At 39.0% G+C, this 27,262-nt stretch overlaps 2 protein-coding genes and 1 long non-coding RNA gene across 5 annotated transcripts in view; 2 read left to right on the top strand and 1 right to left on the bottom strand.

Annotated features, from left to right (window-relative positions):
* The window catches only part of ildr2 (immunoglobulin-like domain containing receptor 2), a 37,673-nt gene extending 28,130 nt beyond the window's left edge, over nucleotides 1-9,543 (top strand). For all 3 annotated transcript variants that reach the window (XM_061971082.1, XM_061971083.1, XM_061971081.1), the window contains 3 exons: nucleotides 954-1,158; nucleotides 6,519-7,146; nucleotides 9,174-9,543. In XM_061971082.1, coding sequence (XP_061827066.1) covers nucleotides 954-1,158; nucleotides 6,519-7,146; nucleotides 9,174-9,209 — 869 coding nt within the window. In that variant the 3' untranslated portion in view covers nucleotides 9,210-9,543. The remainder of the gene's footprint in view (nucleotides 1-953; nucleotides 1,159-6,518; nucleotides 7,147-9,173) is intronic.
* LOC133613496 (uncharacterized) lies at nucleotides 751-12,483 on the bottom strand. The gene is made up of 3 exons (XR_009816454.1): nucleotides 12,357-12,483; nucleotides 6,477-7,104; nucleotides 751-1,147 (listed from the first exon to the last, which is right to left on the bottom strand). It is a non-coding gene; the product is annotated as an uncharacterized lncRNA (long non-coding RNA).
* On the top strand, nucleotides 12,089-27,151 carry ildr1b (immunoglobulin-like domain containing receptor 1b). Its single transcript, XM_061971305.2, has 8 exons — nucleotides 12,089-12,366; nucleotides 15,343-15,513; nucleotides 22,769-22,918; nucleotides 22,994-23,113; nucleotides 23,197-23,343; nucleotides 24,712-24,837; nucleotides 25,845-26,722; nucleotides 26,823-27,151. The coding sequence occupies exons 1-8, from the start codon at nucleotides 12,318-12,320 to the stop codon at nucleotides 26,859-26,861; spliced, it is 1,680 nt and encodes a 559-aa protein (XP_061827289.2). The 5' UTR covers nucleotides 12,089-12,317; the 3' UTR covers nucleotides 26,862-27,151.
* Nucleotides 27,152-27,262: the final 111 nt, after the last annotated feature.

Genomic DNA, 27,262 nt, shown 5'->3' with positions numbered 1-27,262 from the left:
TTATGAGCGAGAGCGAATATGTAGCTCCAAATCTTTTCGTGGCGGTCTAAATTTATTTGTGGCAGGCATGAACTTATTGGAAACACTAGATCGCACACATATACATGAAAACATTTGGTCCATTCATTTTACCATGAATTGATTAACGTGGACCCCGACTTAAACAAGTTGAAAAACTTATTCGGGTGTTACCATTTAGTGGTCAATTGTACTGAATATGTACTGTACTGTGCAATCTACTAATAAAAGTTTCAATCAATCAATCAATCAATCAATCCACCCATTTGTGGTGCCCCGTGTGAGTGGTGCTTTGGAGAACACGCTCGCATACATGTAAAATATATATCCTTAAAATTATATAATCATGAGACAAATGATCAGTGGCTTACGAACATTTATTTGCTAAATCCCAGCCATGACCTTTTGCTTGATGGCCACCATGTTTTTCAACTAATCTTGCTCAAATTCTACACAGATGTGCTCATCAGTTCACAGAAGGTGTGCACCAAATTTTGTGACAATTCAATTTTAACACCTTAAAGTTAAAGCCGGTGTTTTATAGAGCGCATCAGGCTGTGGGAGAAATTCCAAGTCAATCCGACTTATGTTTTTTTTCAACAATACCATGTGGTGTATTTGTCAAAAAACAATAGCAAAGGCAACACAGTAGGGGTGCATGATTTGACACTTTGGTGTGCAGTAGTTCAAAAGTAGAATAGTTAGCATACACAAATACTGACAGTCATTGGCTGTGCTATAACTTTCACATGAACAGTTTATTGTGGTTAGCTTCTTTTTACACGCACTTGGCGGTTTTAATAAAAGGTGACATCTTATTTTCTCCACTTCGATTGTTTCTTAATCCAAACAAATTCCACCCTAGAGGTTCCACTGTACATTGTTAGCGACATTTCCACGTCATAATTCAACATCTAATGCGTGTGTCCAAACAGCCAGAAGCCTATCAGAGCTCAGCTCTCTCCACGAGGGAGGAAATACAGATTTCAGACACACCTACCAGACCGTCCAGATGAAGGCGCTGCCTCCCATCGCCGACGCCGATGACCGGTCGATGCTGGGAGGGGCCCCGCCCGCCCAAAGCCGCAGACACAGGCTCCGGGATCGTGACAACCACTCGGACGATGAGCTGGACAGAAGGTTAGATTATGGAATATTTGGATTATGTTTTGAATATAGTATACTGTAACTCATTTTGTGGCTCTCTACTTAACTTTTAGTTTAGTGTAATCGTGGCCCGTGCCCCCTGCGCTGGTAATAATTAAATATGGTATGGTAATCTTATCACTAACTACCTACCATCCGGCATGGGCAAGCTACTCGGAAAATGTAGTAAACTAAGCTATTAGTTACTCTTGATTAAATGTAGCTATCCCCAGAGTATTGTAGCAAGCTACATGGCAAAAGGAGCTTGCTACATACATATACATTTATAACTTATTGTACAACTTTCCACCAAACGAGAAAAAATGCTCAGTTCGACTGTTTTTTTATAATAAACACAAACAAGAAATATGCCATGTTTGGCTTTTTAACATTTCTTCCAAGTTGCGTACCATGTACAAAATGAGCGGGAAAACACAGGTAACATTAAATTAAGTACAATTTAAATAAACATTCATCTCACAAAAGAGAAAATTAACAAACTCCATCTTTACATGAACGGAAATCAATAAAACGGAACATATTGAAAGTAAACACATTTTCTGACTGTTGAACAGACTCAAATAAAAATAAATTCCTTCCCAACTCCGACATTTCAAGGTCTTATAAAAGGTAGTAATTAGGGATGTCCGAAAATATCGGCCTGCCGATATTATCGGCCAATAAACGTGTTAAAATGTAATATCGGAAATTATCGGTATCGTTTTTGTTTTTTTATCGGTATCGTTTTTATTATTTAAATTTTTTTAAATTTTTTATTAAATCAACATAAAAAACACAAGATACACTTACAATTAGTGCACCAACCCCAAAAACCTCCCTCCCCCATTCACACTCATTCACACAAAAGGGTTGTTTCTTTCCGTTATTAATATTCTGGTTCCTACATTATATATCAATATATATCAATACAGTCTGCAAGGGATACAGTCCGGAAGCACACATGATTGTGCGTGCTGCTGGTCCACTAATAGTACTAACCTTTAACAGTTATTTTTACTCATTTTTATTAATTACTAGTTTCTATGTAACTGGTTTTTATATTGTTTTACTTTCTTTTTTATTCAAGAAAATGTTTTTAATTTATTTCTTATTTTATTCATTTTTTTTAAAAGTACCTTATCTTCACTATACCTGGTTATCCAAATTAGGCATAATAATGTGTTAATTCCACGACTGCATATATCGGTTGATATCGGTATCGGTTGATATCGGTATCGGTAATTAAAGAGTTGGACAATATCAGAATATCGGATATCGGCAAAAAGCCATTATCGGACATCCTTACTAATAATAAGAGTATACATATGGAACCAAACGGCCCAAGTGAGGGTCCATTACTATTAACTGTCTGCCATTTAGCTGGGGACACCTTACAACCCCCTCTGGGGGTTCTCACACCCCACTAAATGTATTTATCTTAGTTTGCCTTTTTTTGGCCCACCCCTGATGTTATTCATTTTCTCAATCCAATCCAATCCACTTTATTTATATAGCACATTTAAACAACAAAATGTTTCCAAAGTGCTGCACAACAATATTAAAAACAATTAAAAACAATATAAAATAAATATAATTAAAAACTATTTTAAAGGGTAAAACTATTTACTGTTTTAAACCAATTAAAACAGTAAATAGAAATCAAAATTTTAAAAACACAGAGGTCAACAGAGGACCACACAACTCACGTAGTGTTAAAAGCCAGAGAATAAAAGTGGGTCTTAAGACGAGACTTAAAACACTCCACTGTGGGAGCAGTTCGAACATGGAGGGGCAGAGTGTTCCAGAGCTTAGGGCCGACCATAAAGAAGGCCCTGTCTCCCCATTTTCTCTGCCTACTGTACATAAAAACAGTATTTCTGAATATCTTGACAAAAAAACAATGACTTGTAGATAATAGTTATGTGCAGTAAAACTTTTCATGAACTCAAAACTCCTTAATGTGGGTTCTGAAATGTGTGTTCCACGTCTTCGATGTCGAGAGCAGTATTGAATTTGGCCTACAAAGTAAACAACTAAAAATAAATGTTTCGGGCGTTGATTTATCGAGACACGTCATGGGTTTTCTGGACGTTGTCTTCTTCACTGAAAGAAAAAAACATAGGCAAATAGTTTTCTTTTCTTTTTTTTAATCGTCTGCTTTAATATTCCTTCCATTCTCAACTCCCTCGTCTATTATGATGTTCCTTACTGGTCGGATGGCCCGCCCTATCTTGCCTCTGATTGGCCTGTCCGTAATGTTTTGCCCCAACCTCAACCAATCGTGACTCATTGTAGTAAACCAATCAATCATCACAGGTTTTCTCCGTATTTTTTATCCCTTCGCCCTGGATTAGCGGTCCATTTCTCTCGTTTGAAGGAGCTTGTAGCTTCATTGCAAGCTACCTCGCGACATGGGTTTAAAATACCAAGGCTACGGGAATCGCTACTCAATCAAAAAGTAAAGCCAAGAATTTAGTTAAGCTACGTAGCTTGGCTACATGTAGTTTGCTACTGCCCAACACTGTCTAACGCTGCAAACACAAAAATGACAGCAAAACAAAAACACAACGGGGCAACACAAAGAGAAACTTCCTGAAAGCAAGTGGAATATTAAGTGTCCCTGACCATCTCATGGGGAACTCAACAGTGTCAAACTATATATATTTTTACATTCAATTTTACATCTATAATGACTTAAGGGCTACCATAGCTCAGAGTCACGACAGCTGCTAATAAAAATACTTGGCAAATTTAGTCACATGGTTAAAACTGGATTCTGAAGTGTATACTTTGTGTAGCCCAGCCTCATCCAGACTCTACCTCCCACATGTCGCTAAATTTTGTTTGAGAGCCCTGCTGTAACCCTTTTAAGAGGCTGCTCAGCTTCAGATTTGTTCTTATTTTGACATTTCCCAATTAACCATGATTAAAATAAACTGTCTCATGGCAAGATATCTGTGAGGTAATCAATTAAAACTTAACCAACTAAGGCCATTTCAAAGGTATTTAATTACATTTTACAAAGTTTTTTGTTACTGCTGAAAAGTTGTCAATATTTTATAATTCTATTAATGGTATTATTTTATATGTATCATACATTAAACAACATGAATTTAGTTTTGAACCATTTTCAACTCAATTGTAAAGAGTTGTTTTATTTTAAGTATTTTTATTTTTTATTATTAAATATAACAATTTCTTAGTTTACTTTGCAATGTGTCAAACATTTGTCGTCGTAAAACAAACATTCTGTTCAGGTCATGATTTAGGTAGGGCTGTCAAAGTGCAAGACACTGACTGATGTGCTCACTAGTAAATTTCACTTCAAAATACTCCCTGACTGGACTTTAGACAAAACTGTCACCAAGTTTTGAACAAATAAATGTAGTAGAACATTTTTAAAGAATGTTCCGGGATTACTTTCTGACAAAAAAAATTGCATTTTGTGTCCAAACATTGGGGTCTTTTTTAAGTTAATTTAAATTATGCAAGCGAGTAAGGACCTGTGATTAATCATGATAAAACCAAAAGTGACATTAATCTGAGTATATATATTTTTTTTAATAGGAGGGGGGTTCGTTTTAGAGGCTAAGGTGCACTCATGGAAGATGCTGGCACTAACTGCGAGCGTGTTCCAAACGCAAGAAAATGCATATTCCAAGAAGTTTTTTGTAAAATACGTATGAAAAATACAAAAGTAATTTATAAAACCGCAGACACCATTTTAATTTGTTTTAATCAACCCCTTAAATCATCCAGCAGCTACACTATTCCAAAATGGTATTGCTGAATAGACAATATGTTTTAAGATTTTTTTTATTGACAGTCCATGTATGTCTACAAGCATACTTATAACAGAGCTCTTTTCTCACAGCTCGTTCTACGCAACTGCCAGTTTGTTTAATCAGTGATTCTCAAGCTGTGATACGTGCACCATTAGTGGTACGCGGGCGCCATCTAGTGGTATGTTAAAGAATCAAGTACAGTGTTTTATTTCCCTCTATTCCAGGGGTCGACAACCCGCGGCTCTAGAGCCGCATGCGGCTCTTTAGCGCCGCCCTGGTGGCTCTCTGGAGCTTTTTCAAAAATGTATGAAAAATGGAAAAAGATGAGGGGGAAAAAATATATTTTTTGTTTAAATATGGTTTCTGTAGGAGGACAAACATGACACAAACCTCCCTAATTGTTATAAAGCACACTGTTTATATTAAACATGCTTCACTGATTCGAGTATTTGGCGAGCGCCGTTTTGTCCTACTAATTTTGGCGGTCCTTGAACTCACCGTAGTTTGTTTACATGTACAACTTTCTCCGACTTTCGGGGACGTGTTTTATGCCACTTCTTTTTCTGTCTCATTTTGTCCACCAAACTTTTAACGTTGTGCATGAATGCACAAAGGTGAGTTTCGTTGTTGTTATTGACTTGTGTGGAGTGCTAATCAGACATATTTGGTCACTGCATGACTGCAAGCTAATCGATGCTAACACGTTATTTAGGCTAGCTATATGTACATATTGCATCATTATGCCTCATTTGTAGCTATATTTGAGGTCATTTAGTTTCCTTTAAGTCCTCTTAATTCAATGTATATCTCATGACACACTATCTGTATGTAATATGGCTTTTAATTTTTTGCGGCTCCAGACAGATTTGTTTTTGTATTTTTGGTCCAATATGGCTCTTTCAACATTTTGGGTTGCCGACCCCTGCTCTATTCAAACACAGTGTTACTGGTCAAACTGTGTTTAATGTTAGAGTGGCCAAAAATATTAAATATACATTTACTTTAAACTTTTTAATAAATATTTAGGCCTACTACGCTACTGTGTTTTAATGTTGGTCGTTATGGTGGTACTTGGAGAGCCAAGTTTTTTCTAAGGTGGTACTTGATAAAAAAAAAGTTTAAGAACCCCTATTTTGAATAATTATGTTTACAAGGTCTCCTCCCAGTATTGTGGACGTTCTGATAATCAGCATATATTCTGCATACTCATGAAGACAGACAAGCAAAATGAATTGCGCTTATTATTTTGCTCATTTTAGAAGATCAGCTTTGCTTCTGCTACCAAGCTTGGATGTGTCTTAATACACACAAACCTTTAGTAGATCAGTTCCTTGATTGTCTTTCAAAGTTCAAAATAAAGAGCCTCTTTTTTGCAGCCTTTTGTCCTCCTAACTTGCCTTGAAGGTAGTATCAGACTGGGACATCCTATTAATTTGAGCGTCTTTGGCTTTAGGGAGTTTCATTACGGAACAGCGTAAAACTTACATACCCCAATGGAATGATGAATAAATAGTAAGTAAACTGTACCGCATGTTGGTCTTTATCCATTTGTCCCGTTCATTGCCACAGATGGAACACTCACTCAGAGCACCTCCAGAGAAAAACTCTGAGCAGAAGAGGGCACACCGGTTCGCTGGACGAGCTGGAGGAATTTGCCCGCTCGTACGGTTCCCGTAGCCGCCGTCCAGAGGCGCTAGAGGTCCGTGATTACAGCCCTCCGAGACGTTCCTACAGAGACGTGGATGACGGCTGGGCTCGTCGCAGCCCCTCTCCTTTACCGCAGAAAAGAAGGGGCACGTGGGACAGCGAACTCGCCTCCCGACCGCCCCGTCCCCGGGATTACGACGACGCCTTCCTCAACCACGTGCTGGAGAACAAAGCGAGGAGGCCCGGCGGCGACAGAGGCAGAGCGGATGAGGACAGTGACACCCCCTCCAAAGGCAGCTCCAGAGGGAAAGGCAGCAGCTACTACAGCCGATCGCCTAGCAACCGTCCAGAAGATGAGGATTCTTTGCCTCCCTACTCAGAGAGGGAGGCGGAGCGGTACCGCAGGGCCGCCCAGAACCCGGACAGGTACCGCACCGGGTATGACACCTCAGAGCCTGGCATGAGGCCTTTCTCGTATACGCGACCTCGGCAGGGGATGACCCTCCCGCTGCAGAGTGGCAGAGAGGAAGCAGACAGGAGACACAACTTGGTGAGTTACTTGTAGCTGGAAAGACAGTAAAAGAATACCTTATTGACCCAGATGTAAGACGTTTTTATTTCCCTTGAAAAAAGTCGGAAATAGAATGGTCGTTTTGTATTAGGGGTCTACAGATTTACACATGCAAACCAACAGGTGGTGCTTAACGACTTCTCCGCATCCTTTTTACCCTGATATATATAATACTTCATTTTTTCAACGAAAAAAGTGAGAAAAAGATGGGTCATCCTATGTTGGGTTGCCGAAGATATACAAAGCTTTTCTTCCTGAGTATAAGACGATATTTTCCCACAAGAATATAAGTGAAAACACAGAGTTGTCATATTCCCAAGCATTAGAGTTTTTTACCTGAAAACCAAACAACAATCAAGCGAGTATTTTCAAGAGAGTATTTTTACATAGATTATAAAATTGTTGTACTGTATTCTGGGTCTGGAAATAGATTTTTTTAAATGTGTGGTCCGATATTCAGAGCCTGGAGATGGATTGAAAAAATGTGTTGTCCTATTATTAGGGTTTGGAGATAGATAAAAAAAAAATTGTTATCCTATATTCAGAATTTGGATATAGTATAAAAATGTGTTGTGCTATATTCACGGTCTGTAAATAGATTGTGTTGTCTTATATTCAGGGTCTGCAGACAGATTAAAAAAACATGTCTTATATGCAGAGCCCGGAAATAGATAAAAAAAATGTATGTCCTATATTCACGGTCTGGAAAAAGATTGTGTTGTTTTTTATTCAGGGTCTGTAGATATTTACAAAAAACATATTGTCCAATATTTAAACAAAACATGTCCTATATTTAGGGTCTGGAGATAAATAAATAAAAAGTGTTGTCCTATATGCAGGGTCTGGAGATAGATTACAAAACATATGTTGTCCTGTATTCAGGGTCTAAATATCGATTTTTTTTAAATGTATTATTCCATATTCAGAGACTGGAGATATATTTAAAAATGTGTCTTGTATTCAGTCAGGGTCTGGAGCTAGATTTTAAATTTGTCTGATATTCAGGTTCTGGAAATAGATTAAAACATGTGTTGTCCTATATGCAGGGTCTGGAGATAGATTTAAAAATGTATCTTGTATTCAGTCAGGGTCAGGAGATAGATTTAAAAATGTGTCTTGTATTCAGTCAGGGTCTGGAAATAGATTAAAATGTGTGCTGTCCTATATTCAGGGTCTGGAGATAGAATAGAAACGAAAGTACTTTATTGATCCCTGGGGGAAATTCAGCATGAATATATGCTAAATGAATAAAAACATGTCCTATATTCAGGGTATGGAGATAGAAACAAATGGTCCTATATTCAGGGTCTGGAGATAGGTAAAAACCTATGTCCTATATTCCAGGATCTGGAGATAGAAACAAATTGTCCTATATTCAGGGTCTGGAGATAGTTTAAAAAAAACATGTCCTATGTTCAGGGTCTGGAGATAGAAAAAAAGTGTACTACAAGTTTGTATATTCAGGGCCTGGAGATAGAAAAAAAGTGTCCTATGTTCAGGGTCTGGAGATAGCTAAAAAAGTGTGTCCTATTTTGAGTTTCGGGTGATTAAAACATGCGAACCAACAAGTATCACCAAATGACCCATTGCTTCCCAAGGAAATCAGAGCTTTTCTTCCAGTTTATAAGATAACATGTTTTCCCTACAAACTAAATAGGGAAAATAGTGGGTCTTATACTCATAAGTCTTATGCAGAGCTTTTATTCCTGAATTTTTCGCCAGGAAAATAAGGAAAAAGCACTTCTTGTCTTAATTTGGAGCTGTAGAGGTTTGTACACACCAAATGACCCATTCCTCCCCCACACAAATATAAGCAGCCCTTGCATGCCACCCTCACCTCCTTCATTCATAAACAATTTCATCTCATCAACTACTGTGCGACTAACCCAACCTCCGCTTCTTTGAATGACACTTTAGCGAGTCCCCACGCCCTCCCCCGGCTGCAGCGAGTTAGCATGAATGCAAGGTGTCTAACATGTGGCTCTCAACATGCATTTCCTCGACAGAGCACAGCACCGAGCAGGGATTCACTGGTAGTGTGACGAGCCGCATCACCACTTGGTTGTTTTGCTTCCAACCGTCCTCATCTGCCGCACTGACTCCGCCCCTTTAATAAGCCACAAACTTTCATGCAAATACTGTACAGTAGGTTTGCACCACTTTAATGACTTGAAGCAATTGAAGGACTTTTCACAGTGCCAACATGTGTGTGTCTTATCTGCCTACTGATAGTCTTATTATTACAACAATGCAACTCAGGATCATTTTGTATTTTTGTATCTACTGTACATACTGTTTCTTCTCAAGTGGATACACTGGAGCTGACTGTAAATGTTGTTCTGCTGAATATCTTTGTATGCCTTAAATAAAATAAAAATAAGCCAAAAAAAGTTTCCAGTTTGTATTTTAATGAGCTACATCAGTATCAAACAATCCATAATTATTACGATCACAAATATGTTGGTTACACAATCTAGAAATGCTTTTTACGAAAATGTATTTTTTCATATTGTTTTAAATATAAATAAATAAAAACTTTTTGTTTTTCTGTGTGTACACTTCCTGCAGTGCCAAATGTTTCATATTTACATTTTGAGGTCTGAAATATAAAATATATGGTACATTTTTGAAACTTTAGTAAAGATCATGAAATAAAAATATAAATGCAGTATTAATATATATTTGTATCAAATACAGTCATTATAGACAAAACTAAAAAAGGAAAAAATATATACATATATATTTTTACTATTACATATACCATATTTAAAAAAATATATTTTACTTGTAATTATAATACAAAAAAGTCACATCTTGTGTTTTAGTACTGCATTCATTTTATACATCATAAAAAGTCAAATGCAGTAATCTGTTGTTTAAGACAATACATTTTGGAGGTACATATTTTGCATTAAACATTGATTTTTTTACTGTTCATACTCTATTTAATAACGTACATTTTAGCATGTTTTTCCAGTATTTGTTTAACCTAAACTAAAGCCATCATTCTACAAAATGTGACATGTTGTTACTAGATTGTCAGAGTTGTGTTACTTATAAGATAGCAATTTGTTTTTCTGTCAAAATTGACAACAATTTGAAGGTCCAGTACATGTGTGTACACTTCGGACCGTGCCAAATGTTTCATATTTACATTTTGAGGTCTGAAATATAAAATACAGTATATGGTATATTTTTGAAACTTTAATAAAGATCATGAAATACAAATATAAATGCAGTAATAATATATATTTGTACCAAATACAGTCATTTTAGACACAAAAAAAAAAGGAACAAATATATATTTTTTACTATTGTGTACTTTATTTCATATACCATATTTAAAAATATACATCTTACATCTAATTATAATACAAAAAAGTCACATATTGTGTTTTAGTGCTGCATTCATTTTAAATATCTAAAAGTAAAAGGAAGTAATCTGGTGTTTTAGACCAGGGGTGTCAAACTCATTTTAGATCGGGGGCCACATGGAGAAATATCTACTCCCAAGTGGGCCGGACTGGTAAAATCACGGCACGATAACTTAAAAATAAAGATCACTTCAGATTGTTTTCTTTGTTTAGAAATAGAACAAGCCCATTCTGAAAATGTACAAATCATAATGTTGTTGGGTTTTTACATTTTACACTTTATTTGTCGTTATTTATACTTTCTGAATAAATTATGTGACAATGTTCATCAGTCAACTTGTTGGTCTTAATTTTCAATATGTCAAGATAAAAAAAAACAATATCAAAATCAAATTACAGTATGTTATTTATTTAGTTTGCTCATTTACCTTGACTGGTGTATTTGGTTTATTTGTTTTACAAATGTAGCATCATCTACAAAGATACAAAGAATTGCTATTGCTACCTCCAGTGGACACATTTAGAACAGCAGTTTCTTTCATTCAAAAATGTCGGCTCATTTTTATACTTAGCGAACTCGTCCTGCGGGCCGGATAAAACCTGCTCGCGGGCCGTATGTTTGACACCCCTGTTTTAGACAGTACATTTTGGAGGTACATATTTTGCATTAAACATCGATTTTTTTTATATTTTTGTATTGTTCATACTTTATTTAATAACGCACATTTTAGCTTTTTTTTTCTGTATTTTTTTAACCTAAACTAAAGTCATCATTCTACAAAATGTGACATGCTCTGTCACTAGATCAGGGGTAGGGAACCTATGGCTCTAGAGCCAGATGTGGCTCTTTTGATGACTACATCTGGCTCTCAGATAAATCTTAGCTGACATTGCTTAACACGATAAGTAATTAATAATTGCGCTGGTAATCACAGTGTTAAAAATAACGTTCAAATTATAAAACATTCTCATGCATTTTAATCCATCCATCCGTTTTCTATCACACCTGTTCAAGAAGTCACATTAATGGTAAGAATTATTATATTTATTATTGGTTAGCTTTAGAATAACAATGTTATTAAAAAGAATACGAGACTTATTATACTCTAAAAATGTTGGTCTTACTTAAAAATGTTTAATTGTTTGGTTGTATTCAGTGTTAAAAAATATTATATGGCTCTCACGGAAATACATTTTGAAATATTTGGCTTTCATGGCTCTCTCAGCCAAAAAGGTTCCCAACCCCTGCACTAGATTGTCAGAGTTGTGTTACTTATAAGATAGCTGATAAAAGACGTGTTTAATTGACACCAATCATACACAAGAAACAAAATGATTCATATTTTAATCACACTTCCTGATCAAACCAGTGTATTAACTTATAAATGTACTTTTCAGGTGAATTAACGCCTAATTTACTGTAAGTCCTACTTTCGGTGTGCTTCTTTTTCGCGTTGCACCTGCCTGGGGGGGCGGAGTCAGTGACGTCACTTAGTTGTTGGGGGATGGTAGTAGTCAACGACCCCCCTCCTCCTCCGCCTCCTCCTCGTGCACCTGTGCGAACAACAGTGTTGTGTTGGTTCGCTCGTCTTGTGGACGTTACAACTACCTAACAACATGTCTTCCCGAGGGGGAAAGTCGCTATACTACGCTACACGACGCTCACTCTCCGCTTTGCAGCTCTTTGAGTGGATTTAGGTACGCCAACGTCGACGTTTCCGTGGAGGGAAAGAAGGAAGCGCGCAAGGATAAAGAAGTAATAGCCAAATAGAGGTGATGGGAAATATGATACTGCTGACGCTGTTGCTGCTTTACCTGCCCACAGGTGAGCCTTTAATGTTTCTTTCCTCCCCGCTTTGTTCGTCTTTTATCTGTTGTCGCCGTGAATGCAGGGCGAAGTCACAAAAGCAAACAGTTGAAGCTGAAAAGAGCGACGTTAATCATCAACAAGTGTAGTAAACAGGGCAAGGCCAAACACGTCACGTGACCTCACGGTGTACAATCAATAGTGACGTTTGTTCCAGTTGTTTGCATTGGCTTCATCCACTGTATCAATAGTATACAGACCTTACTCGTTATGAGTTGAGTTTGTCTTTATTTCAAACATGCATGCATTCAACATGATACGTCACAATTTCCAGTTTCTCTATTCAACATGCTCGAAAAGGAGTAGGAAGAAGCAGAGCTTATTTAACCTTACCCCTGTTCCTTTACAAAGCAGTTGCTAAAACTTTTGTTCACTTCCGGTTCTCAATTTATTTACAATATACTCCATAATTAATAACATTAAGTAAGTTATACTTCATACGGTGAAATAAATACGATTATCTAGAAAATGAATGGATGGATGAAATAAATTCAGAATGTTTATCATGGTTCTTATTCTTTGTACTTTGTAAACGCTTTAAGTTTGAAAGAGTTTCTTAAAGTGGATCATATTTTATTATCCATCTTCTTCCGCTTATCTGAGGTCGGGTCGCGGGGGCAGCAGCCTAAGCAGGGAAGCCCAGACTTCCCTCTCCCCAGCCATTTCGTCCAGTTCCTCCCGGGGGATCCCGAGGCGTCTTAGGTGTTAGTCTTAGTTATTTAACTGCGTATAGCAATTGTGTTTTGGAGGATAAATTGATTGCGTTAATCATCATCCATCCATCCATCCATTTTATACCGCTTATTCCCTTCGGGGTCGCTGGGAGCTGGAGCCTATCTCAGCTACAATCGGGCGGAAGGCGGGGTACACCCCGGACAAGTCGCCACCTCATCGCAGGGCCAACACAGATAGACAGACAACATTCACACTCACATTCACACACTAGGGCCAATGTAGTGTTGCCAATCAACCTATCCCCAGGTGCATGTCTTTGGAGGTGGGAGGAAGCCGGAGTACCCGGAGGGAACCCACGCAGTCACGGGGAGAACATGCAAACTCCACACAGAAAGATCCCGAGGCCGGGATTGAACTCACGACTACTCAGGACCTTCGTATTGTGAGGCAGACGCACTAACCCCTCTTTCACCGTGCTGCCCCGTTCATCATCATGTTTTCTTTAAATATTAGTTCAATATTCTTGTGTGCAGGCAAATAGTTTTTAGAGAGCAAAAAATTATAATAAATAAATTGTACAATCACGCGCCTCTAGCCAGCTAAATCCCGCCGTCAACCACGGTGAAACTCACCAGAAATTGGACCTCTCAAACTGTGTTTCAGCTTTTTCTTGAGGTTGAAATAATAGCAAATTAGATCTTTTTTGTTCACTTTATTGTATGATTGTGTTTCATTTGTAAGTACTTTTCATTAACTTGGAAATATTCATGTGTCAGTGCTGGAGCACATCCATGTGACGTTACTGACACCTAATGACCAGTCAGTAGTACATATCATCACATTTTTATGTTGAAAAACAACAGCAAAAGCAGCTGGTACATGTCCTGTTAAAAAGTAGGTTACTGTACTTTTATTGAAAATTGCTTAAATGTTAAAAAAATGTGAGGGAAAAAAAAGATTTGTTAATTCAACCCAAAGGCTGCACGGTGGAACAGTATGTTATGCGTCACAATAATAAGGTCCTAGGTTCAATCCCTTGACTCGAGGTTTTTCTGTGCGGAGTTTGCATGTTCTCCCCGTGACGGCGTGGGTTCCCTCCGGGTACTCTGGCTTCCTCCCACCTCCAAATACATGCACCTGGGGATAGGTTGATAGGCAACACTAAATTGGCTCTAGTGTGTTAATGTGATTGTGAATGTTGTCTGTCTATCTGTGTTGGCCCTGCGATGAGGTAGCGACTTGTCCAGGGTGTAAACGCCTTCTGCTCGAATGCAGCTCGGATAGGCCCCAGCTGCATCCCCAAGAGGGACAAGCGGTAGAAAATGGATGGATGGATGGAATTCAACCTAAAGTGTTGGTTGCACTTTATTCAAATAAGATGCAAATGCAGTGGCCAGTAATTGTTGTTTACTTGCTTGTTTGTATCCGTAATTCATGCATACATAATTCCCTTACAAGAAATAACAGGAATATAGGAAACTTCACCTTCGGTGTCAAGTGTTCAATTTTTATTTCACAGTCACACTGTTTTTTTGTTTTGTTTTTTGCTAAAGTTACTGAATCGATTTCAATTCACTGAATCATTTGGGATTGCATCGTTCTAGAAAAACTAATATCGGCCCTGAATTGTAACGGCAACATCAAAATATAATTCAAATTGAATCGTTGTTAAAACTAATCGATACACCCCTAGAATTTTTTTATGCTGCAGCTTATAAAATAATTGACGCTTTGGCTTGATGAAACCGGTTCTGCTTTCTTTTCTAAATGATTTGTTTGTTTAACCGCTGCGCCTAAAAGACAACATAATAGTCCTGAACTTCTTGTGTTGTTCGACAGAATGCATTGTCTGCTTTTATTTACCGCTACTGTGCAGTGCACTATTGCACTCACATTACAACCCTAAAATTCTGCGAACACATGTATTATACATGACTTACTTGTTAGTTTATTTCATAAAACCATTAATAGTACATTTTCCTACAAGCTCAGGCTTGCTTATTATCACCTAATTGTCCTAAATTCTACTTTGGCCTTTATGATTGATAGCTGTTATTACCTCTAATGAGAGGGTGTAATATGTGTAAACTTGTTAAGTCACATTTGTGGAGATTCAGCATGTAAGAGCTGTATCTCAAAGTAAACACTACAGGGTGGCGTCGTTTCATTTAAAGAGTACTGAGCATTTGACTTGAGAATTTTCTGTATTCAACTAATTCTATTTTTGTGGTTTTTGTTTTTTTTTTTGTTTTTTTTTAGAGCTGCTGTCCATCCAGGTCATTGTTTCAGAGACGGAAAGAAGTACGACTTTGTTTGCGTCTGTGACCCTTCGCTGCGACTTCTCCACTTCTGCAAACCCTCAGGATGTGCTGGTCACCTGGAGATACAAATCCTTCTGTAAAGACCCTGTGTTGGAGTACTACTCCACTAGTGAGTATTCCTATTATATCTTTCTTAATAGGCCAAGAAACACTCAACAAGTTCAACTTCAGTGCCATCGGAAATAATGGAAATATAAATAATCTGTTCTGGGATTAATCAAGCCTTTGACTGTACAGGTGATGTATTATCACGTATTAAAGATACTCATAGAGGCATAGCATATCAGAATCAGAATCAGAATCAGCTTTATTGTCATTACGCAAGGTAACGAGATTGAGGCCATTCCATACAGTGCGATGTGTGCATGCTAGAAAAACAATGTGCAAATATATAAAAATATAAAATATTTGAGAAAGGGGGGTAGACTTCATTTGTAATACTCTTTAACATTTTAACTGGATTACAAATATAAAAATTGGGGGACCACTTAATGTGTACTGAAACTGAAAGTACAGGCATTTGTTTTTTTTACGGACATGTCGGCGCGCTGTCGTCACGTTGGGACATTGCTGGTAATACAAGCAGACGTGCAAATTTGGCAACACACACATACTGAGTACTTACAAGCAGACACGGTGTGGAAACATAAGCGGCAGAATAGACACTTTTTTAATCACTGAATGTGCTTTAAAACACAGCTAGCTTGCGGCTAACATCCATTCGCAGTCGGCAGTGTTTTGGATACTTCTAAATCACTAATTCTTGCCTCCATGGCGACAAATAAAGTATGTTTCTAACAAGTATCATCCCTGCAGGATGAGGAATAGTTCAACATGCTTCACTACACACCGTAGGAGGATACAATAGCTAACCTCTAACAGCAAGCTAGCTCTCCTCAATGTAAACAAATGGGTGGATCTATACATACATCGATTGTAGCGATACCAAGTACAAGAGTCGTATCTAGTCGATACTACAATGATTACATTGATATTGTTTTACTACCACAAAATCTTTTGTCATTTTTTTTATTGTAAATTAAAAATTAAATATGTCCCTGGATACGGGACAAGTTTAATTATAACCAATGCATGATCCTTTAATTACTTAGTATTGGACTGATACCAAAATGTGTAGTATCACCTGCAACTAATGTAAAGGATCCAAACAACAAAGCAATGAGTGCTTATTACATTTTAACAGAAGTGTATATAGAACATGTTAAAGCAGAAAGTAAGCAGATACTAACAATAAATGAACAAGTAGATTAATAATCCATTTTCTTTCGCTTGTTCCTCATAATTTTGACAAAACAATAGTATGGGAAATGACACGTTACTTCATACGGAAGCAGCTATATAAGGAGTCTTTGTTTGCTTACTGACTACTATAAGAGTACTATTTTATTTTATCACAAAATTCCTCTTTAATTGCAATTAGAAACATATATTTAATGTATGGTAAGATTTTCTGTTAAAATAAAGCCAATAATTATTTTGTGGTCCCCTTTATTTTGAAAAGCATCAAAAAGTATCTAAATACATTTTGGTACTGGTACCAAACTATTGCTATCGGGACAACCCTAGTACCTACACACCAATAACACTAATGATAGATGTGGGAAAAATTGTAGATTTTCCAATGCATCATGATTAGAACGTGGACGATTCTGAATCGATGAACAAATGTCCAAATATCAATTAGTATGTTAAAATAAAATAATACAAACGGTTCTAAAATGGAGCATTAATGCTAATGTTCTCTAAATGTTGCCTCCAGGTTTGGTACTAACTAACCATGGAAGAACCAGTAGCTAACATTCTTTTAACATTATGTGTTAGGTGGGTTAGCGCGGACACACACACGGAGTAGGGAGGAGGAGAGGACAAGCTATGGTAGCCATGGCGCTAAGCTAGCTTGAATGTGAAGTAGTGAAACAAGAAAATGCTAATAGGAACCATGTTATAGCAGAGAGTAACCAGCTAAGAAGAGGAAATAAACAAGTAGATTAATAAGCCAGGAAAGACAATAATATCCTTACAGTACTGCAACACGTCTGTCAGATATTTGAATGAGATACCCGACGTCTTTGACCCGCAGGCCAAAGTGTCTGACATCCTGTCGTTTTAGAAGGCACAAAAATAATGCTTGCTTGCCAAGTAGGGAAGTGTATTTATTTTTTTACTTAGCAGTAAGGCTGCAGCTAACGATTATTTTTCTATCGATTAATCTATAGATTATTTTTTTCGATTAATCGGTTAATCTATAGATTATTTTTCGATTAATCTATAGATTATTTTTCCTTTTACCGATTATTTTTTTTATTTAAAATGAAGATGAAAAAATAAATGTAGGCCAGTTTTTTCAAAAGGCATGGCTTTTATTTACAAAAAAAAAAGTATGGCCACTCAGTCAACATTGACAACAACATGACAAAATATTCTGTAACAATGTAAACATTTAACAAAATTAAAAGTAGCTTATTTGCTTTTAATGTGCAAATATAAAAGTAAACATCCAGTGCAAATCTTAATATTCTGCAATAGTATAAGCATTTCAAAAGTAAAAGTATTGCTTATTTTGCTTTAAAATGTGCAAAAATAAAGATAAACATCCAATACAAAAAAGTGCAAAACGGAAATATTCTGTAACAACAGTGTAAACATTTCAACAAAAGTAAAAGTATTGCTTATTTGCTAAAATGTGCAAAAATAAAGATAAACATCCAATACAAAAAAGTGCAAAACGAAATATTCTGTAACAACAGTGTAAACATTTCAACAAAAGTAAAACTTTTGCTTATTTTGCTTAATAACACAACAATGATAGTATGATTAAAGTGAAAGTTAATTGTTCGTTTGTACATGGTATACGTAATTGTTAATGTTGTAAAAGGTATTTGCACAACTAATTAACGTTAGCGTAAACACTGAACAGGCACGCCAAACGCTCCTCTCAGAGCGAAACGGTGCTTTAGTTTATGAATTTACAACGCAGATACAAATGACACATTCATGTTTTTGTGTAATGATGACAACGTATACTCACGCGGACGATTGACTAGTTGATGGTGATGGCAAGAACGCTGCCGTTGTGCTGCTATGATAGGCCATTTCCGCTCGACACAGTGTGCATACAACAACATTATTAGCAGAGGTGGGTAGAGTAGCCAGAAATTGTACTCAAGTAAGAGTACTGTTACTTTAGAGATTTATTACTCAAGTAAAAGTAAGGAGTAGTCACCCAAATATTTACTTGAGTAAAAGTAAAAAGTATGTTGTGAAAAAACTACTCAAGTACTGAGTAACATACACACACATATCATATATATATATATATATATATGTATATATGTATGTGTGGGGAAAAAAATCACATCTACTACGGTATCGAGCACTATTTTTTGGATAACCTTATTAAGACATATATATGTATATATATATATATATATATATATATATATATATATATATATATATATATATATATATATATATATGTGTATATATATACACACACACACACACACACACACACACACACACACACATATATATATATATATACATACATTGATATATACAGTATATAATTTATATTTATTTTTTTTGCCGTTTTTGTTTACATGTTAAAGGTGTTTTAATGAATATACATGCATGTTTAACATATAGATTCCTTTCTTTCATGAAGACAAGAATATAAGTTGGTGTATTACCTGTTTCTGATGACTTGCATTGATTGTAATCAGGAAGTAGTGCTGGTAACGTCCACGTTTTCAAATGGAGGAGAAAAAAAGTTCCTCCTTTCTGTCTAATACCACATGAAAGTGGTTGTTATTTGGCATCTTATTTGTCCACCTTCCATATTTGTTTTTGTACCCTTTACAAGAAATACATTGGCGGCAAACTCCGTAGCTTGCTAGCTTGTTTGCGCTGGCTTTCGGAGACTCTTATTTTGAAAGCGCAGGCGCGATGGAGCGGGACTTTTATTGTGAAGACAGGAACTGTGCAGTCAGTCTTTACGGTTGAAATAAAAAAAGGGTCTTTTTTCCTTCACACTTTTGATTGATTGATTGGAACTTTTATTAGTAGATTGCACAGTACAGTGCATATTCCGTACAATTGACCACTAAATGGTAACACCCGAAGTTAGCTCGGAGCCAGTCAGGTCATGTGACCCCTGGCTCTGTTTGATTGGTCCAACGTCACCAGTGACTGCATCTGATTGGTGGAACGAAGTGAAACGTCACCAGTAAGGCAGGCACTATGAAGGTCTGTCTGACAGACCAAAACAAACAAAGCGTGCATTAACAGATCGATAAAAATTAGTAGCGAGTAGCGAGCTGAATGTAGATAAAAGTAGCGGAGTAAAAGTAGCGTTTCTTCTTAGGCCGTTTATTGAAATACTCCCACACTTTTGACGACTTTTGGCGTGCTTTTTTCCCCTCGCTCGCACCGCTCGCATCGTCTGCTTTGCGCTCCGCCATGACGGTAGTGTGACGTAAATATGCGACGCGTCGACGAACAAAAACGTCCTCGACGTATTTACGTAACCGATGACGTCGACGCGTCGTTTCAGCCCTACTTAGCAGGCAGCGACAGTTCTCACGTATCCAGTCTTAATAATGCATTAACTATTCCTTTAACAGCGATTTTTTTTTAATGCGCGATTAATGTCCTGATTCCTTTTTGGCCCTTGGCCCGTTCCATAGCTTGAGGAAATGTCATGGCAGCCAGATCCTATGGAGCCACAAGCGGCTGAATAGCGAGCAGAAATGCACAAAGAAAGCGGGACATGATAGAAGTCTCAAGTCCAAAACCATGGCAAATCGTTCTAAGGACAAGACAATTTTATCTTCAATCGCCGTGAGACGACATCAATGGAGCGTACGCTGCTGGCGCGCTTTGCCGCTATTAAAGAGGAGCTTCACGTCCATGTTAACATTACAGTTGAGTGCAAAGATAATGTACATTGTTACTCAAACTGTTTTAGTAAGATGGAATAAAAGCTCAACAACAGAAAAAGACAGTAGAGAGGAAGTCTAAAGTCACTTCAGTCTGAGATTTTCATCAAAATATGTCAAGTCTTTTCTCATACCAAACACACACGTCCGGCTTCACAATTATAGTGCTACGCTTCACATCCGGTCTAACCAACAAAACAATGAAAAATTGTGTTACAATACGATCATGCTTTGTCAAATATATTTTGTATTGTTATTCTGTGATATTTATACCTACATAAATGTTTTCTGGCAGATTGAAGTAAAGTGTATTGTAATAGTGGAGATGATATGAAGGAGGTAGAATGTCTTAAGACAAGAGAGCCTTTTATTTATGTTCACAAATAGCATTGTCGAACTAAATAGGCAGACGCGCAACACACACACACACACACACACACACTAGCTCCACGAATACTGTTTTGTCTCCTTCATGTTTGTTGTAATAGAAATACACAAGAAATAAGAAATGAACAAGTCGCCGTGTATATTCTGGCGGCGGGCGTGTGTTTGAAAAAGAAAATTTAGGGCTGCCCCCAACTTTGTTTAATCCATCAGCGTTTGTCAGCAGAGCCCACCCCCGAAAACGTTCTGCGAACCTTCCAAAAGTCCCACCTGGCAGGCAGGAACTCCGAAAGGTTCCTGAATAACAACACATGGAAAACTTTATCTACCCAGGTAAATGGGAAAATTCCTGTGGTGAAATAGGGCTTATTGTTGCAGTGTGCGTATTGTTCTTCCCTTTATTGATGTTGACCTTTTGTGTGGGCATTAAGGGCACAGCCCTCAACTGGTTCCGGTCGTACCTGACTGACAGGAGTTTTTGTGAAAAATAGATAGCTTTATGTCTTCCACAGCTCCTCTACCACATGGAGTCCCCCAGGGCTCAATCCTTGACCCCCTTTTATTTGCGCTTTACCTTCTCCCCCTTGGTTCTGTTTTCAGGAAGTACGGTATTGCATTTCATTTTTATGCCGATGATTGCCAGATCTACTTTCCCATGGTACAAAATAACACGGTCCAACGTCTCATTGACTGCCTGCACGACATCAAAGCCTGGCTTTCAGTTAACTTCCTGAGCCTAAATGAAAACAAAACAGAAGTTATGTTGTTCGGTCCAAGTCGCTCGCCCTCTCCCAACGTTGACCTTGGCACTCTGTCCCCGTATCACAGCGACTGTGTCACAAACCTGGGGGTACAGTTCGACTCAGATTTTAAGTTCGAAAAACAAATCAGCAGCGTCGTACAAAAAAGCTTTGATCAACTACGCCAAATAGCGAAAGTGAAACCTTTTCTGTCAGGACATGATCTTGAGAAATTAATCCACGCCTTTATCTCGACTCGTCTTGACTACTGCAATGCCCTGTACGTAGGCATTAGCCAGGCCTCCCTCGCCCGCCTGCAGCTCGAGCAGAACTCTGCTGCTCGTCTGCTAACACAGACCCGCAGGCATGAGCACATCACCTACCAAATCAACTTTAAACTCCTACTATTTGTTTTCAAATGTCTAAACAACCTCGCTCCAACATATCTCTCCGACCTCCTTCAGCCTTACTGCCCCCCCCCCCCCCCCCCATCCCTAAGATCAGCCAATTAGCTGCTGTTGACGGTCCCTGACACAAGGCTGAAGCTTAGAGGTGACAGAGCTTTCGCCGCTGCTGCTCCCAAGCTCTGGATCGACTTACCTTTGCGTGTTAGACAGGCCTCCTCTCTTCCTGTGATCTCCATCCTGCTATGGCGTCCCATAATGCACCTGCTGTGAACCTGTTTTTATGTTTTATTTATTTATTTAATTTTTTTTATTGTGCTCTGTTTGTGTTGTGTTGTGTTTGCTCGTTTCTCTTGTGTTATCTTTTAACCTGTCTATTGTACAGCACTTTGGCTACCCCTGTGGTAAATTTTAAATGTGCTTTATAAATAAAGTTGATTTGATTTGATTTTGTTACTCCAACCAAATTGTTCAGATTAATTAGTACAGAAAAACGTAGGTGCTGACGCTGCTTTTCTACGCGGCGATACATTTTTTTTCAGTTTTATGGTCATCGCACTTTTGCCTTGTGCTGTAACTGGTGCCCATCTGTGGTACCATCGCAAAACAGCTTGAGGGCAACCTATTTGCTCAGTTTTTTAGATATGTGGACGTCCAATTATTTTACAATTACAAGTCTATATTTGCTCAGCGTCCCAGCAACTTTTTGAACATTTTTGGCACAAATGTATATGTGCCGCTATATTTTCCAGTGTGTTAAGATGTAGGTGTTATAGTATGTTCTCTTAGGTCTCATTTCTACACGTTAGAGCGGAAAATTGCAGCCAACATGTAGACTGGGGCCTAAAGTCACATTTTTTTACGAACGCCAGGCTACCAAGCCTCCTTGCAGCTAGGTCAGGACCCAGCCAACGACTGCCCTGACCGCCAGCGCACACTTCGCACCGTGATCCAGAAGAGAGGCCTAAACGAGCCCATGCTGGGTGCGGACTACCGAAACCGCAAGATCACAATCCAAAACAGTGAGTCAACTAAGCACTGTCTGATTGTTTCAGTAATGAATACACAACATTATTGTGGTTTTGTGTGTGTATCAGAGGCTGACCTGGTCATTTCTGAAGTCATGTGGTGGGATAACGGCGTGTACTTCTGCACCATTGATGCTGCCGGTGACACCACTGGGGACTCGGATCGAGAAGTTAAACTCATCGTCTATCGTAAGCCTCCACTTGTCACACACAAGCTCCATGTCCACAACAGCGGCTGGAAGCAAGCGAATGAGCGCTTCTACTTGTAACAGACTGGTTGACGGTGCTGCTGATCATCCTGGGTGCCCTCCTGCTCCTCATGCTGCTCTGCATATGTTGCTGTCAGTGCTGCCCACAGAAGTGTTGCTGCTATGTGCGCTGTCCCTGCTGTCCGAGGACGTGCTGCTGCCCAGAAAAAGGTGCATACTTGCTTATATGTGCGTTTTCAACCAGACATCCCCTTTTAGCTGCTAATGGTCAGCTACAAAATGCCCCTGGCCTCAGTCAGCATGTATTATTCCCTACTAGAGTTCGACTGATTATTAGGGCCGATATTTGGCATTTTGATGTATACAGTATTAGTTTCAGCTTTTTTTTAAATGTTTATTTTTACAACTATTACATAACTACATCAGCAGATATAATATATACACATATGATACCAGTGTTTAGTATTAAAAAAAAAAGATGAGGGAAGTACATAATTATAACCACTGCTCAAGCACCAGTCCTTTTGCCCTGCATGAGAAAAGTTCCCTTTTAACTGAATTAATTTATTTTTTTATTCATTTAAGAAAAAGAAAAAAACTCATTGTCAATAATTATCTCCAAATATGTTTTGATGTCTGACAGGACCTTTATTTGCGTTGTTTTGAAAATAATTCTGCGGTGTGCTCAGCTTCTTTCAAAGTGGCACTCACATGTCCACGCCCGCCACGTTCTCTCTTTACTACAGTACGTCTGAAAGGTATGCAAAATACCTTTCAGTATTTGCCAGGAAATCCAGTTTATGTCCTTTTTCTTTGTCTTCTTCTCGGTTCCGTTTTGTTTGTTTTTGCTACTGCAGCGATCGAGTCGCTCGACAAGCCATTGTCCACATCTCTCAGAGAATGGGCTCACTAAAGGAGCACAATATATCAAGTTTCAGGGTTCCTCATGAGAAAACCTTACAATGTATTAAATCCATAAACTGCTATAAAACTGAGTAGATGGCGAGTTATTGTGATGTAGAGAAATCCTGTATCTTTACCATTTTTCCCAGGAGATTTCCCAAATTTTGAAATGCAAATGTTGATGCTCTTCTGACCCGAAACTTTAGACACAAGTAATAAAGTTCTTTGTGAAACCGCCTGATGCTTTTTGTTGCTAAATTAACCACAACATTACCGCTGCATTAAACATTGTGTTGCTACTAGTAAGACGTTTTCTAAAAAAAACCAACTCCAGCTGTTTACTGACGTATACTATTCATGTTTGGCTGACTTTTACTGCAAATTAATATTGACCCCAGATATGTGTTATCGGCCTCCTTGACTACTAATAATCGAGGTCAGCCTTAAAAAAAATATTGGTCGATCTCTATTCACTACACTGTGGCTTCGGTATAGGTTTTAAGTCCTGGCTTCCTGCATTGCATGGTCATTGAATGGTCTACATGTCAATCATTATAGCAGCACCACTGATTGCTAGTCACGTCAATGCAGGAACCTTATTACTGTGGAAGTGGAGTGACAACCTCAAGCGTCAAAAGATTTCCCTGTCTGATGATCTCTTCTCTCGGCTCGTAGCTGTGATGCAACACAGGATGCTTCGTGAAGCCAAGAGGGCCATGGCGCCTTGGATGAACGGCCATCCCATTTATGCTCCCATCAGCTCCAACAACTCCATCCAGGGCGCCCCCATGTTGTACACAGGTGAGCGCCTTTACCTTCAATGAATGGCTGTCTACTTTAATCTGAGGCAATATTGCACTTGGAGCAAATGTGGCAGTGCCCCCAAGATCCAGCAGATGGCACTGGTAAAAAAAACTTTGTTTTGTTGCAGTCGAGGTTAACTTGGAGTAAAGTGTAGGGCTGTCTGCAAATAGTTGAAGTTTCAACAATTTGATTCAACTTTCCACTTAGCAGTCAAATAGTCTGACATCAAACCCAGTTGGTCTCGCCGTTGGAAAGAAGTGAGTTGAGTAAAGCAGGTGTGATGGAAGGATAGATCGATGTCTTCTTTAAATATTTGCAACATTTTCTTGTGTGCAGACTAACATATTTTTTCAGAATAAGAGATATTTCTTACCTGCTTACAGTTGGAACTGTCACTTCAACCTTTCTAAGACTTTTCACTGCTTTGCGGTGTGACGTGTCTTGGCCTCCCAAATCTCTTGCTCAGTAAAATCTGTTTGTCTGCAAACAAGAATGTTTTATTATTAGTGTTGGGAAGATGTTTCTACATGGTGGACGTGCTGCTGTCAGCTCGGGAGCTTGCCGTGCCACAGTGAGCCTCCGGCAGGCTGAATCTCACCGTCGGCACTTGTGGGACTCGCCGAAAATTGGACAAAGCGAGGTGGTGTGTAGGTGTAGCTTTCCTTTGGCAGAGGTAATGATCCTTGAGCAAGTCGCAAATGTGATCTCTGTTTTGTTCACATTAGTGAAAGACTCTTAATTAATTAATGGAAGGTTCACGGTATAGGTGCAAGAGCCTATCCATGTGATGTTACTGACCCCTAGTGACCAGTCAGTATATAATACTACATGTCACCCTCTCTTCGTTTCTTTCTTAGAAAAAAAAACGTCACAGAATCGACTGATGGTCAACTTTGGACAAAATGTTACGAATCAGATTGGACTATTAACATTTTAGTTTTTAATGTGCTATTAATGGAGCTAGTGTTCCAGCAAGACTTAAAGTAAGCCCACTTTCATTTCAGGCTCGTACACGTACTCGGACCCTGGCAAACCGAACTTTGCAACGGCGCCCATGCAGATGTCCCCCATGACACTGCCACCGCAACAGCACGCTCCACCCCACCACCTGAACGATAGCGCTTCAGGGCGCGTCCAAAACACAAGACACGTGTTGGACTACTTGGAGAACCAGGTGAGAGGGCTAGACGTTGTGGCGCCCCATATGCCGATGCACCCTGTCCAAAACATTCACACGTTAGCGACTCAGCCCCAGCCTCCCCCTCCCGTTGTCCCGTACACGCCCGGACCGCCCAGCATGCTGTCGGCCCTTGATGAGATGGGCGTAAGGGGAACAGAGAGAAGGGTGATCACCCTGCCTCCCATCATCCAGCGTGCACCCAGCTTCTCCTCGCACAGGGGCCCCAGAGGTGGCGAGCAGGCCAGGGGGGCGCAGCGCTTCTCCAGCGAGTCCAGTGGGAGCACCAACCCTTCCGGAAGAGGTGTTCAACGAAACATTCGTGGATACAGAGACGTCTCTCCACCAAGACGGGCGATCCTGCGAGACTACAGCGATGACTCTGATTGGGAGGGGAGGCGAGGAAGAACGAGCCACCGTAATGAGAGGGACCAGAGTGGAGGTGGACAGGGTGGGTCCAGGCCTCGAGCACGCAGCCGCGACGACCTGATGGAAGAGCTGCAGAGCAGAACCGCGCGGCGAGAGCGGAGGGAGAGGAGCTACTCCCCTACCCAACGGAAAGGGTTCTCGAGCTCAGACGAAGAGGACAGCAAGAGGAGACTGGGGGGCAGAGGGAGAGATTGGCCCGAGAAGCCCCCCAGCTACTCCTCTGTCGAGCTCCAACCTGCACACACCAAAGGCCGAAGGAGCTACATCCCTCTTTCTGTAAGAACCCACCAACACTCAACGTGACCAACTTTCTTCTATTACACTTTCTTTGGCTGTGGGCTCTTTCTAACCCCATGTCTGTCACTTCTCTCCGTAGGATAGAAGCTCCCGTAGCAACACCAGCGTAGTCATCTGAAGCATTTCTTTCTTTTCAAACCTTTCCTGAATGGTGCAAAATGAAGACATTCTTTACCTAAATCTCAACTAAGGGTGTACTTGTTTTTATTCTTTAGGTGATAGGCAGTCTTAGAATGACGTGCGTTATCAAAATACTGTATCTGTCTGAGTAACATTGTTTGACTGACAACCATGAGACATGTGCTATATGGCCCTTACAGGACTTTACTGGAACTTTAATGTTTTGTAGTGAGTGTTAAATATGTGAATTGTGCATGTTTTGAATAAAACCTGTGTAAAATTAAATCAGTGATGTGCCAACCAATTATCATTCAGTGTAAAACCATGTGAACAAACAAATCGACACAACATCAAGGACAACTCCAGACGTCCAGAAGAGGGAACAATAGTCCACGACTT

This window comes from Nerophis lumbriciformis, linkage group LG13 (assembly GCF_033978685.3).
Source record: "Nerophis lumbriciformis linkage group LG13, RoL_Nlum_v2.1, whole genome shotgun sequence".
In the NCBI taxonomy this organism is placed as follows: Eukaryota; Metazoa; Chordata; class Actinopteri; order Syngnathiformes; family Syngnathidae; genus Nerophis; species Nerophis lumbriciformis.
Note: the sequence above shows the minus strand (reverse complement) of the source record. Positions and strands in the feature narration are given on the sequence as shown.